Source organism: Festucalex cinctus, chromosome 7 (assembly GCF_051991245.1).
Source record: "Festucalex cinctus isolate MCC-2025b chromosome 7, RoL_Fcin_1.0, whole genome shotgun sequence".
Classification (NCBI taxonomy): domain Eukaryota; kingdom Metazoa; phylum Chordata; class Actinopteri; order Syngnathiformes; family Syngnathidae; genus Festucalex; species Festucalex cinctus.
The window spans coordinates 22,681,584-22,695,664 of record NC_135417.1 but is presented as its reverse complement, the minus strand read 5'-3'; the positions used below and the strand labels follow the sequence as shown (position 1 = coordinate 22,695,664).

Sequence of the window (14,081 nt, the reverse complement as noted above, 5' to 3'; positions counted from 1 at the left end):
AGCAAACGGCGGAGATGGAGAGAGGGAAGGGAGGAAAGGCTAGTCTAGTTCCTGCTCGGGGCTCTCCGACCCGCACTCTGAAGCCGCTCCGCTGTGCTCCTGGATAGTCTGCAGCTCGTCCGATTCGGACGGTCGGTCTTTGAAGGTGTTGTCCTCTCGGCCCGGGGCATCTCGGGAGAAGAGGCGGGCCAGGTGGGGGCGCGGCGGTGTGGCGGCGTCAGCGTCAGCTGTGCTGGCGGAGGTCCAGGCCGAGCGGGGGCCCTCAGCGCCCGTGGAGTCAGTCACCGCCGGCTTCTCCGAGATGCAGCCATTGTTCTGGTTGGCATCTGTCTCACCCGTTCCTGCAAAGAAACAACAGGGGTCACTTATGGGCTCGGGCCTGCGTGGCACACAGCACACTGCGGGATCACAATGGGCTCTTTTCACGACACCAAGGTCTTCCGCTGCTGGGTTTAAGAGGTCCAAAAACATCAGCGTTTGAACCGGAATGAACTTTGCTTGATCTCCTTGGAAATTGATCCCTGTTTCAGAGTCTGTCTACAAATTCTTACTTTTTTTTCTTTTTTTTTTTGCATTGTTTCCCCACGAGGTTTCAAATAAAATAAATCTCAAAGATAACCGAAGTAGAAAAAAAGATATAGTTTTTGCATGATTTTATTTAACTCTTTGACCGCCAAAAACGTTTAATAACGATCAGTAAAATAAATCAACGTATGCATAAACGTTAAATGATGTCAACTAAGTTTTTTATTTAATTTTTTTTCTCAGCGCAAACGTCAAAGTGCAGCGCTGCCTGGTCAATGGGTTGTGGAATCAAAAACACCAACTATGGCCAGCAGATGGAAGCATTGTATATCTTTTCGTGACCAATCAAAGCCTTTGTCATATCAAAGTTTTTTTGTTTTTTTTTGATAACGTGTGGCAGCAAAGAGTTAACAGAAAAAACAAGTATTCTTTTATCTGGCCTGTGTGACAAAGTACTTGTCCCTCTTATTAAAATCCTGAATTAATTGTGCCTAATCACATTTTTTGGAAAGCTGAGTTCATTTTCACTGACCAGTCCCAAGCCTAGTTAAGTTCAGACCTCAAGCAAGAAGTCACTGACCCTGTGTTACGTTCTGAGATTGTATCCCAAAAGCGCAGACACAAATGAGATTTTAACTCTTTATTCGCATAACATCGAGAGGCGTAGAACAAACTTGACTAGATGAGAAACAATGAGAATGCATTGAGAATCACGAGACGCCAAGCCCTCTTGGGCTGTGGAGATGCACAGAGGAACCGAGGTAGTAATCCGACAAACACACACTTCTCGGTTTGGCTTAAATAAACAGTCAATTGATCGGATTGGCTGTGGCTAACATGTGGGTAACAGGACTGACATGGAATTATCTGATTGGCTGTTGACCAAGTAAAGGTATTAAAGATTCTTGACATCACATAGCTCATGACATCACATAGCTTAAAACCAGTTGAAACTAGATGCCGATTACATCGGTTCAAAACATCAGTTCAAAACAAAAGACACTTGACCTCACGGTCATGACCCAAACATGACCCTTGCAAGACTTGACCTCACAGTCATGACCCAATCTTAACCCTGGTGACCCAGTCATGACACCCTGCTGGACAAAATTTTGTCAAAGCAAGAAAAGTTTATTTCTATAGCACATTTCACACACACATGGCAACTCAATGTGCTTTACACAAGGAATGACAACATCTAAAGCATCAACCAACACATCAGTGAAGAGCAAAGAAAGAGAAAAAGTAAACGTTTGCAAACTTTACTTAAAAGAACATACATTGACAATGTTAAACCACCATTAAACAGCAAACTTTAAAAACATTTAGCATAAGAAAGTTTTCTAAAATAAATAAAACATGATAAAACATGATTTAAAAATGTTTAAAATACCTCAATGAAAAAGGTATACGAGAAATCTTTTTAACCTGGATTTAAAAGCATCTACACTCAGAGCTGACTTCACTTATGTTGATAGTTTATTCCATTTGTGTGCAGCATAACAGCTAAATGCAGCTTCACCATGTTTACATTGAACTCTGGATTTCACTAATTGACCTAAGTCTGTAGATCTCAGAGCCCTGCTGGGTTTGTATTCAATCAGCAAAAGATCTCAAAAGGCTTCAACAAAATGCGTGGTGAGAAATAAAATTATTCACATTTATCAGATTGAAAAGGGTTACAAAGCCATTCCTAAAGCTTTAGGGTAGGCTTCCACAATCCTGGTCCAGGTGTGTTGGCAGAAGAAACATCTAAAACCTGCAGGAGTCTGGCCCTCGAAGAACAGGATTGGGGAAACCTGATTGACGGCTTCAATGGACCACGGTGAGAGCCGTCATTTCAAAAATGGAGAAAAGATGTAACAATGGTGAACATTCCCAGGAATGGCTGACCCAATTACCCCACGTGCAAAGCAACAATTCATCCAAGAAGTCACAGAGGAACCCAGTACAAAGTCTAAAAAATAAATAAAAAAAAAACCCCAGCTGGCCGCCATTGACTCAGTTATGGTCAGTGTTGATGAGTCAACCGGACATCCATGGCAGAGTCCCAAACAGAAAACCACAGCTGACGAAAAAGAACAAAGGCTTATCTTACTTTTGCATAGAAAACATCTGAATGATTCCCAATATTCTATGGACGGACAAAATGCAAGTTTTTGGAAGGAGTGTGTCTCGTTACATCCTGCGGAAAATGAACAGAGCGTTTCAGAAAACGAACATCATTCCAACAGTGAAACATGCTGATGGCAATGTGATGGTCTGGGGCTGCTTTGATACTTCAAGACTGGGACGATTTGCTATAATTGATGGAATTTTTGTTGTTGACCAGAAATTCCAGAGGGAGAATGTTTGTTATTAAGCTTGTGATTTGAAGCTTAAATATAAACGTAACACTTCTGTTTTTGCTTCCATTTTTTATGAACTGAACTCAAAGATCTAAAACTTCTTCCACATACGCAATCATTTTTCTCAAATATTGTTTACAAACCAGTCGAAATCTGTGATAAGTGAGCACTTTGCAGAGATAATCCATCCCACCTCACATACATACTGTATATATTAGTGCTGTTCCAATACTGTGTTTTGGCCCCTGATACAGATTCCGATGCCCAGCTTTGCAGTAACAGCCGATGACGATACCGATACCTAAGATTTTTTTTCCTCAACATGAAAAAGCTGTCCTGCCATTGGTTCAGAGCATTCAAGGGCCAATAGGATATCTTAGATCGGCATGCAATGAACATGTCACATATCAGTGAATGTTATGCATGAGCAAGACACAAGATGCTGCATCCAAAGTCCTTTTAGTGTTGTAATTAATGGTATCGGCATGCTACTTGTTAGTACTCACCGTTACCACTGTTTTAATGCAGTATTGGGGCCTCGGTATCGGTATCGGAACAACAATAGTATATATATATATATAATCAGTAAACGAGTCAGAACGGTTTTCTGAGTCCCCAGACCAACCCCCCAAAAAAACTGCTGAGCAGTCTAAGGCACACCTGTGCACTCATCATGGTGTCTAATCAGTAATAGTATCTTGTCACCTGTGAGGTGGGATGGATTATCTTGGCAGAGGAGAAGTGCTCACTATAGATTTGAGAGAAATGTGCGATATTGTGCATCTGGAAGATGTTTTAGATCTTTTAGTTAATCTTATAAAAAAAAAAAAAATGGGAGCAAAAATAAAAGTGTTGTGTTTATATTTTTGTTGAGTATATATTTTTTGGACTGTGTGAGGAGGCTGTAGACTCCACATGGAAAGGCCCAAGCAACAATTTGAACACACAACCCTTTTTCTGTGAATGTCACTAATGAACCATACGGATATTGGACTGTTTGCTAGCTCAATCTCAGCATATTATTTGAACAAGGCACTGACCACCCCACTGCAAACTGTCCAGTGCAAACCACATCACTCTGACAGATCCTATTTGATTGGATCATGTTGTGCATGTAACCAACCTTATTATTCCCACGGGTACATACAAGTAGATTTGAATCAAATGAAAATCGAGCGCTGCTAGACATTCTCTTACAGTAGAGGACATCCAGTGCATTGCTGCCAATGAAACAATATCCACACTGTACTGTGGAGGAATGGTGTCGCACTACATGAGACAGTATGCATGCTAATATTGCGTGAACAATGGCCCATTGTCAGAGCTGCATAGTTATTATAAAGGGACAAAGGGTCTTGTGTCACTAAAATAACTCCTATAAGTATGGATTTCAACATGGTGACACTTACCAGATTTGAGGATTCAGCGCTCCAGGCTGCTGACACAAGCTCACTACTTACACGAGGATTATGTGATTAGGAGTTGTTAGGTTCTTCATCTTAACTTTACAGCATTAGGAATGTTTTATATGCTCCTTTTTATGCATGTTCTCACAAAGTCAATAGTATGTCATGCAGAAAGTTACATTTACAATTAACTGGACAATGAGAAAAATTCCATGCATTTTTGAGAAAATGGCAAGTTTGCACAACACACTCAACTTAGGACAGTTACTTTCTCTTCCTCTTCCCTAATCAGGTCGTCATAGAATCAATTGGTTGTTGCCATTGCATGTTTTTAAGGAGAAACACATTTGACGTGTGTCATTTATAGTGCAGCATAATACGTCATACAAGTGTTAGTAGGAGCTGCTGTCTGTGTTAGTTATTAAGACAGTTTTCGTCACATTGCAGATGGGAACAGCAGATGAGGCCACAATCTGATTTAACTTTTAGGAATCATCTTGTAATCTTAGCAACCAGGATTATGTTGCAGTACTTACATAGTGTAAAATGTACATGCATAAATACTTTGCGGTTAAGAAACCTGTCTGATGAGATTGTTTGTCAAAGCACAGTGGGTTAAATCAATCAATTTATTTAAAATGACAATAATTTGATGCATTATTTTTAACATTTTAATCCATGTTCGTGGAATACATTCAAATTGCTTAACTCACCAAATTTGCGCCTTAAAACCTAAAAAGCCAGTGGGAAAAAAATGGTGATGTATTCGTTTAATAGGTTTCATTACATAATTATTTAAAAGGGAAGACAAGTAAAAAAAATATATATTTACAATAACATGTTTTATGCACTAGTCAAAAAATTTCAATTTTTTTTTTCCTTTCAAATTGCTAAAGTCATTTTGCCACTTGTTGTCAATTGAAAATGACATCACACAGTGCTTAAGAGCACAGATAACGATCAATCACATCTCGCCTGTTTTCTGGGTTTGGTCATGTAACATTCACCTTTAGACACTGTGATAGAGTGCAACTTCCTAATGAATGTAATTGACAGGTAACCTAAAAATAGCTTGGCCCTCATTGAAGAAAGCAAAGGTGCTGGAGGTCATTAAAAACAAAAAACATCTAAATTAGATCCATGGAACTTTAAAAAAAAAAAAACATGCAGTAAGAGCAGCAAGCCAGTGGAACTGTGAGAGGCAGTGCTCCGCCGCTATAGTAGTGGTCATTGCTGACTTCAATCGTGGCCAATCAAACAACTTCATTTAAATGTAGCGTGCAACTGACGCAGGTGGCGGATGCAAATCTGTGCCATGAAGTGGACACTTTGAGACACCCCTCCCCAGATAGCTTGTGTGACTAACCCCGTAATTGTGCTGCCCAGTGGGATGATTTAAAAAAAAAAAAAAAAAAAAAAAAAAAAAAAAAAAGACAACACCACAATGATTCAGATGGTTTGATGCCCGCTGTTCACAAATCTTTGAATGAAATATGTCACATTCGACCACTCATCTATCATGTGCTGGTGCTAGACATGGTGGGAGTTTAGATCTACTTTACATCAGACGTTTTCATTTCTAAGCACCCCAGTACAGCGTTTTCCAAGTATTTTCATGCGAATAAGAGAAGATATGCAATCCTCAAATGTCTCCTGCCCGCTTTCATTCCATGTCAGCAAAATATACTGTAAGTCACTGTCTGCGAACAATCTTGGAAATACAATAATATTCACAACCAAATGTTGAGCTATTATTATGAGGTAACATTATTCTGTAATTTGCAAAATTGTCAGTATAGAACTGCAATGAATGCATCAAGGAAAAGAGACAATACTGCATAATGATGGTGACAAAGTTTCTTTGTAGTTTTGTTGTGGCCCCTGGGCCTTGTGATTTTTTTGATCATACATTTTAAACAATGATGTATCCACATAGTTTTGTCTCATATTCCAACTTATTAGGAAATCAATAAGCAATTTTCTGGAAAAATGCCTCAAAGTGACTAAACAACACAACAGTATGCCACCAAGCATGATGTCAAAGAGGTCTCAGAAGATTTTGCGAAGCAAAGAAATAAATCAGACATTTTGCTTATTTCTAGAATTTTTGCAAAACTTTTTTTTTTTTTTTTAAGATAATACCCCTTGAAGATAATTTAAAAGACAAACATTGAAACACTTGTATAGTGAAAATTTAAAATTGTACTTTGAGCCACCATATTTGTGAAAAACAAAAAAGAAAAGAAAACATGGAATGACCACTTGAAATGTCTGTAAAATCCTACAGAGCTCAGTGGCATGATGTTCTTTTCTTGACTTGTAGGTGCAACGTCAATCACTGTCAAAAGTAAGAATTACAATGCAGGAAAACTTCAAGTTGCCTGTGTTTAATGTTGTTAATCCTAATTTATGCTGCAGAAATGGTCCATGGACTCTGGACAACTCGACAATTTTGTCACGCTCTCACGTCTTTTGATCAGATCAAGCTGGCTTTTGTGTACCTCACCCTCAATGGTATGAATCTTGTTTGAATATTTTGCTTAAACTGTTTGAAGTCAAGTATAGGCAGCTGGAGCCTCTCAATTTCAATATGAAAGTCGAAGGATGTTATCAGTGTGAATTCATTGGAAACATCACATTACAGGCTTTTCGTCTCACTTAAGATGTTGCTTGAAGATGTGATGAAAGCAGGCAAGAATATGAATCAAATGAGAAGCTGTGAATTCAAGAAAACTCAACCACTCTCCACCTGCTGCATAGCTATCACATTGAGGACTACTACAGCAGAAGCAGCACTACATGCAAACAAGCTAATTATCCACTAGCCTGGTGGGAGCAGGTGTGTTTTGAAAGTGCTCCTACCATTAATACTATATATATTCACAAGTTGAAATTTGCATGAAGTGACCATTTTGGACAGTCCATGGAACTCTATAGAAAAATAAACTTATACAAACTATATCAACAATGTGTAAATTTAACTCAAGTATTTTTTTCTAAATACCTTACAACTGTTCAAATACATTTTCTGAAGATGTGCAAAGACTTAAGTACTAGTAGCACTCAGTTGTAGTGATATATCGTTTTTCAGAATTTCAGTTATCCAGAAATATTTGCTGGCCCAGTGACATGCCTCATCCATGAGTTGCAATGGTGACGTGTAGTTAGCTATATTTTGACTTTGCTCACACTCCTATAATACATTTTCCCTCCGGATAGTCTGTTTACATGGCCGCTTTAGATCAACTCATTGCAGTAACGGGTGATGTCAACAGAAGGCGGAAGGGGGGGGGGGGGGGAATTAAGGTGTGGCATGGTCTTGTGTTTGATTTGATTTGATTTGTTCATTTTTCCTTTCGGACAGCATTGTGACAATCAAACATTTCATCATACAATAACCGAAAAGAAAAAGGGCTGACAGAAAGAAGCATGAAGCTTATAATTTCCCGCCCCCATACTATACTAGGACGCAGAAAAGCAAACAACTAATAGTGAAAAGTCAGCAGGGATAATAAATGTTCACTCAGTTCATCATTTCCATGATATTAGTTATCCAGTTGATTGCGTTCGGTGTCTTTTAGTTCAGGCAATTAGATTATTAAAAGTTCAATCAGCTCATCTTCACCAGTGATTTGATCGCATGTAGTTCGTGTTCCAGACAGTAGATTCGTTCCAATAGTTTGTTGATCACTTGTTGATTGATACCATGTAGATTGACTCGGTCCAGTAGCTTTAGATAACTGGGCATAATGAAAGCCATGTGTCCGACCACACGTTCAGTCAGATCCGTCTTCATCACGATTCCGGTTCATCGCAGTCTCCAGTCCAGCTTTTCTCTCCAAGTCAAGCAACCTTGTGGCCATGTCTCTCCTCATTCTGTTCATGGCAAGGTTAAGTGCTGCAAGGTCATTTTTCACCAGAGAAGTGTCGTCACAGGCCTTAGTTCGGCCGACTTGCACGCCAGTGATGGAGCTCAAAGTGGCCGCAGCCATTTCCTCTGCATTCTTCTGGCGATCAGACAGCCAGTGAGATCCAATCCCCAGCAGCATCAGTGTAACCACCAGCACAGCAAGCAGGTATACGTCTTCAACATCTTCAACATCCAGCGCGGTCAGACACAATGGTCTCCATTATTATGTCATTATAATGTTTGTTGTAATGTTTGAGATATTTCATGCCAGGAATTTTATCTTTATACTCCTTTAACCAATTTAGGCCAGGAGCGCATTAGCCTGTTTCTACCACAAGTGTTGGGAGCGCTGTTGCACTTTTCTATCTTTAAAGCTGAGAAATCAAATTCATCATTAACTCTTTGACCGCCATAACCGTTTAATGACGTTCGGTATAAACCAAGAATTGGCCGCCATAGACGTTAATTGACGTCTACTATGTTTTTTTATGGAAACGGGTGGAGGAAAGCCTTGGGCAGCTGTGCTCCAAGTATCACGCCGATCGGGTTACTATAATGAGTATTCCTGGCCACTAGATGGCTGTGATGAGTCTTTTGGACAAGATCGGGTAGGAGACAACAGTAGAAGAAGAGAGGCGGAGCTAGAGTGTTGAGGGGGAGAGAATGGCTAACTTGGCTAAGGGAGTCAAAAAGGCTACAGATGGCAATCAGCTCACGCTTGATCCTTATTTTCAAAGCTCAAAAGCATCGACCAGTGCTCAAGAGCACAGTGATGACGGAGTTAAGTCATAGTTGAAGCGGTGACGCGGCCGTTTCGACCACGTCCTAAGGCCCCACCGGCTAGCGATGCTAATAACGTCCTAAGGCCCCACCGGCTAGCGATGCTAACACCGGAGAAAAGTGGTGCACAACTGAGCACGTCTGCACAGATGACGTTTCATCGGACGATGACGACTACTATGGGTCCGATGCAAGACAGTCTTGGACAGTCTTCCAAAGAACATGAAGGTAAGCGCTAACACGCTAAGAGATTGCTAGTAAGATTACTTTACAAACTTTTCGGCGATCTGCTAGCAGCGTGTGTAAATGTGCTGATATACACTAGAACATCTATTACCTATACAAACGTGAATGTATGTTTTATAGATCGTGCTCACAGCAACGTCCGACCGCTGGTTCTACGACAAAGAAAGGTAAAAAAAAAAAAAAAAAAAAAAAACGTTTTCAATACACCGCAACAAGCTCCCCCTCATAGGGCCCAAAGTGACCCTTCTCACAGTGAGCAGAACAAAGGTAAAAAGAAAAAAAAAAAAGATTCTCCACAGCTCTAATAAAATATTTGATGGTAAACTTCTTCTATAATTTACAGAATGTGCATCAACCAATACATCGAAGAAAAAAAGGTAAACATGCACACACACACACACACACACACACATTGCATCACAGTGCTCTAAAATAATATATGATATTGAAATGTATATTTGCAGATCCCAAAGTCTGGCTGGCATGAAGTTGATGAATTCGGCTGGCAGCCAACCATCTTCCCCTTTGCTGCAAAACCAGGACCAAGGGATGCTGCAGCAGAGCTGAATTCCCACCTGCCAGCTGACATCCTGGAGCTCTTCATCACGGATGAACTTCTCCAGCACATCGTTCATCATACCAACCTCTACGCAAATCAGTCCATGCAGAAGCAGACTGACAAAAACTGTTGCGCACGTGTAAATAGTTTGCAAAGAGTTTTCCAAATTGTTTGTTCGGATTGCTACTGTTGCATGTAAATAAACTGTTATTTTGCAATCAAAAAACATTTTTTATTGTTGGGGTAGTGTTTTATAGAAGTTTAGGTGTTTGTAGAATCACTCATGCAAAAAAAAAAAGTGCCAAATTCACTAGAGTGCATGAAATAACATCGTTTCACAAAAAGCTTGATTTCTCCGTATTTTGGAAGAAAATAGAGGATTTGGGTGAAACGAAGCTGTTTTCTATTGTTGATTACTGGAGATCCGAATAAGGTAGAAACAAACTTTTTTTTTTAGATGAAAGATGAGACTTCAATCTTTCATTTGGTAGTATCCGCGTTTCCATAGTCCTAACACAACATTTTCTGTGGAGCTTGAAAGATCGGTAAAATTCTGTAAATCAGCTGGCAGTATAGGGGTTACCTTTTCCGAAAATGTCTGGCAGTCAAAGAGTTAATATTACTTCTTTTTTTTTTCTTGACAAATTCTGAGCTTCTTAGTTAATGGAATGTATCAGAATATACACACGAAGATAAAGTGGGCCTTGTCGCATTTCCCAATTTTTCAGAGCATTGACGGCTGACCCTGATTCGTGCTAGTTATGAAATAAAATAGCTGTCACTAACGACTTTTTTATTTTATTTTAAAACTTTCTCTCATATTTTTAACGACAAATACAATAATAATAATAATAATAATAATAATAATAATTATTATTATTATTTTATTTACTTATTTTTGTTTTGTTTTGAGGTTGCAAATGTTCGTGTGTTGAATTGAGTGGATAATCTGGATATATTGTACCCATTGTTCCTTATATTTCCTGTACAATAATAGTCTTCAATTTACAGTCTAACTGCGGTGCGCTCGCACACACACGCACACACTGTGATCCTCAACCTTGTCAAGTGAATCATCCCCTTCCCTTCAATGTGTACTTTTGTTACTGTCCTGGCCATTACATAGTGAATGTGCGTGCGTGTGATTAAAGGATATTGTGTGCCAGTGCCAAACAGCCTTCTCATTGAGAATGTCGAGTGCAGGTAGGCGGTTAGCTTAACAATGCATTGCTACTCGCATCCTCTACTGGTGCCTTAAATTTAGAGTCAAACAAGCGGCAAGTTCCATCAACATACAGTGCAGTGCATTGCGTTCTAAATAGCAATAGTATCACACTAATAATAATAATAACTAAAGTTATCTTGCTCTGGTTTCTTAAATCACTGCAAATGGATGTTTCCTCGTAACATGCTGCATCATTGATGACATACTGCTATGGTACGCCATTGTTGTTTTGCACAATTTGCAAACAACTATTTGTCTTCTCAATCTTTTCAAAAGGGTCCCAAACTCTGGACATTCCTTGTCTTTTGTTAGGGGAGTGACAGGAGTCTTTTTTTTTTTTTTTTTTAACTCTGTCCTCCTCCATCGCACGGTAGTTCGGAACACACTCTGCGCGTAGGCATAAAAGGTCCGTGTGAAACATGGATGGCGGCGGCGCAAACATGGTTCCGGGCAGAGCGTCGACTTAAATTTTTCCAGTCGATTTTTAAAGTCGACTTTTGTTTCCTAGCCTTAGACGGGAGTGATGTGATTAAGGACGTTGAACCAGCGGAACCAGTCGACAAAGATATATTGTTAAGACATATTTGTAGATAATGAAGAAGATGTACCACTCGATTCCCCCGAGGGTAAACAAGAGAGTTATACACGTTCGAGCCGATCAGGACGTCAGAGACGGTCAATGACTATGATGAAGAAATTCATGGTGGTTTGGAGGAGTATGGAGAAGACAATAACGTGCAGGTTTATTATTTTGGGTTCCTGACTTTTAAATTTCAAATGATAAAGAACGTGATACCGATGGAGCTTTTCTCACAAGCACAAGGTGAAACAGGTGCTCAATGTGGATTCATCGTACACATATATGCATTAAGTTGCTATGGTAACAAAAAAAGATGTGGAAAGCATGACAAGGCCATTTGGCTGGCATTGTTATCACTGTATGAATCTGCTATACAGGTTCACTCACATTATAATAATTTGATGCACTTTCGTTTGCATGGGACTACATTGGGACTACAGTGTAAGTAACAATGGACTTATGTTATGGAACAAATAAAAATCCGCGATAGAGTGAATCCGCGAAGGGACCACTTCAGTCACTTACACTTAAATTGAGGCCAAAATGTTCCAAATGTTTTATATTTTGACTAGCGTATAATTGAGACTTGAACTTGGTCAACACTTCTCTGATCAGTTCAATTGTGAAGTTTAGTGAACAAAAGGAGAAAGGAAGATCAAGGTATGCAAAGAGTGGGATCTAAATCTCATCAGTTTTCCTCCTCTTCCTCGATGTGAAGCCGAGCATTGTGGGATTGTGGAACGGAAAACATTCCTTTGAACAAACACGAGGAATGACAGTATGTGGCTTCAGACCAAAACTCCTACCCAGCGGTGAAAACCCCTCTGCTACGACATTCATGTTGGATGTGAAGCACCCACAATGCAAGAAAAGACACTTCACTGTCTCCAAAACCACATTCAGCATTCAGGACTTCAGACGTTCAGCGATAAGACTGACAACGGAACAACTACAACATTCTGCTTTCCCGGCCGGCTCCTTTAATGATCCTGACATCCCATTTCAATAATGACTTTAAAAAAATGCACATTCTATTCAGATACCCGACTTGATGACATCACATTAAGGGTGAGCTCACACTAGGCAATTCATATGCGGTTTGGGCTTACTTTAAAGCAGCTATATGGAAGATTTAAAATTTCAAATCGCTACTGCCACCTGTGGCCGAAAACAAACTGCACTGTACTAGTACTAGTTCCGTCTTCGCGCGACAGGAAACAACTGACGAGGACGCGCATGACGTCACATCCCGCAGACAGAGGGCGGGAAATTCGAAGGATTCGGACTGGACGCTTTCAAAATAATATTGGCCAGAGGCTTGTAGGAGTACCCATTGTGAACAGCTAAGATGTTGATCTACTAATTAGAATATGTTTCAGTCATAAATGGTCAAATAAAAAGGCTATTGTTAAGATATTTGTGGGGGAAATCCTCTATATAGTAGCTTTAAGTGAATGAACTGATCCGGGCTCAAGCTCTTTTTACTTGAATGTTCTTAATTATAATCTTTCAGGGAATAAATTCTTGCTCCAGGAGCAACCAAAAGACTGAAAGCTCTGTAGTACACCATGTAGATTTTTTCTTCCTCTTTGACGTAAGTAATAGGAAATTGTGTTATTGAAAAATAAATCAGTGCAGAGATGTTAATATGCTACTAATGTAAAACTAAAGTAACCAATCTGTGGCAATGTGTTATTGTAAGAGAAAGCTCATTAATGTGATTAACTTCTTTTTTTTTTTTTTTAATGATTCTGTCAAGTGTTTGTTTAATCAGTGCAATGTCGCTACAAGGGTCAGCTTTGGTGCTCTCTTAGTTTACCCATCATCGCCTCATCTTGGACTCTTCACGCCAAAAAAACACACACACATAAAAAACACTCACTTTGGATAATTGTCCTGCCAGCTGGTCAAGGCCAGATGACTAGTTCAAAAGACCACAAGCACACACAGATGCACGCCATCTTACAACATGGTGCCACAAACACAAAATGCATAGAAACATGGTGTGTTGCCACATGAAATGTAATCTGAAAAAGAGGAAAATGAGTGCATCAGCATAATCAAGGATGCATCTGGGGCAAACTAAAACCAAAAAGAAAAGAAGAACATTTGAATTCTGCAGCATATTCCCATCAGCTAAACCTCATCCCTTTGTGAGTGAAAGTGAGAAATCTGAGGGAAAAGGAAAGAGATCAGAGGCGAGAGAGGGAGCTGAGAGGAATGGGTGAATGTGAACAATGGTGTCAAAGCAAAGGACACTGTTTCAGTGATGGATGCTTCCCTTTCACAATCACAGCCTTTGAGAGGGAAGGAGGGGCTTCATAATGGCAGTGACGGGGCTCGTGTCACCCTGTGTCTGACACTGTCACGGAGGCAAATTACTGAACCACGGCGCTTGCATGACACAAATGTACAGCAGGGCTTCAATACCTATTCATACACACATTTGAGATACGATGCATTTATGGCACAGTACTTGACCACATACCACATTACAGATTG

The 14,081-nt window shown here is 39.9% G+C and overlaps 1 protein-coding gene and 1 long non-coding RNA gene across 2 annotated transcripts in view; one reads left to right on the top strand and one right to left on the bottom strand.

Moving 5' to 3' along the window:
- Window positions 1-39: 39 nt before the first annotated feature.
- The window catches only part of LOC144022400 (myelin basic protein-like), a 58,285-nt gene continuing 44,243 nt past the window's right edge, over window positions 40-14,081 (bottom strand). The window contains exon 4 of the mRNA XM_077527152.1: window positions 40-341. Within this exon, the coding sequence (XP_077383278.1) occupies window positions 40-341 (302 nt within the window). The remainder of the gene's footprint in view (window positions 342-14,081) is intronic.
- Window positions 8,733-10,070, top strand: LOC144022574 (uncharacterized). The gene is made up of 4 exons (XR_013284365.1): window positions 8,733-9,197; window positions 9,336-9,482; window positions 9,559-9,592; window positions 9,680-10,070. It is a non-coding gene; the product is annotated as an uncharacterized LOC144022574 (long non-coding RNA).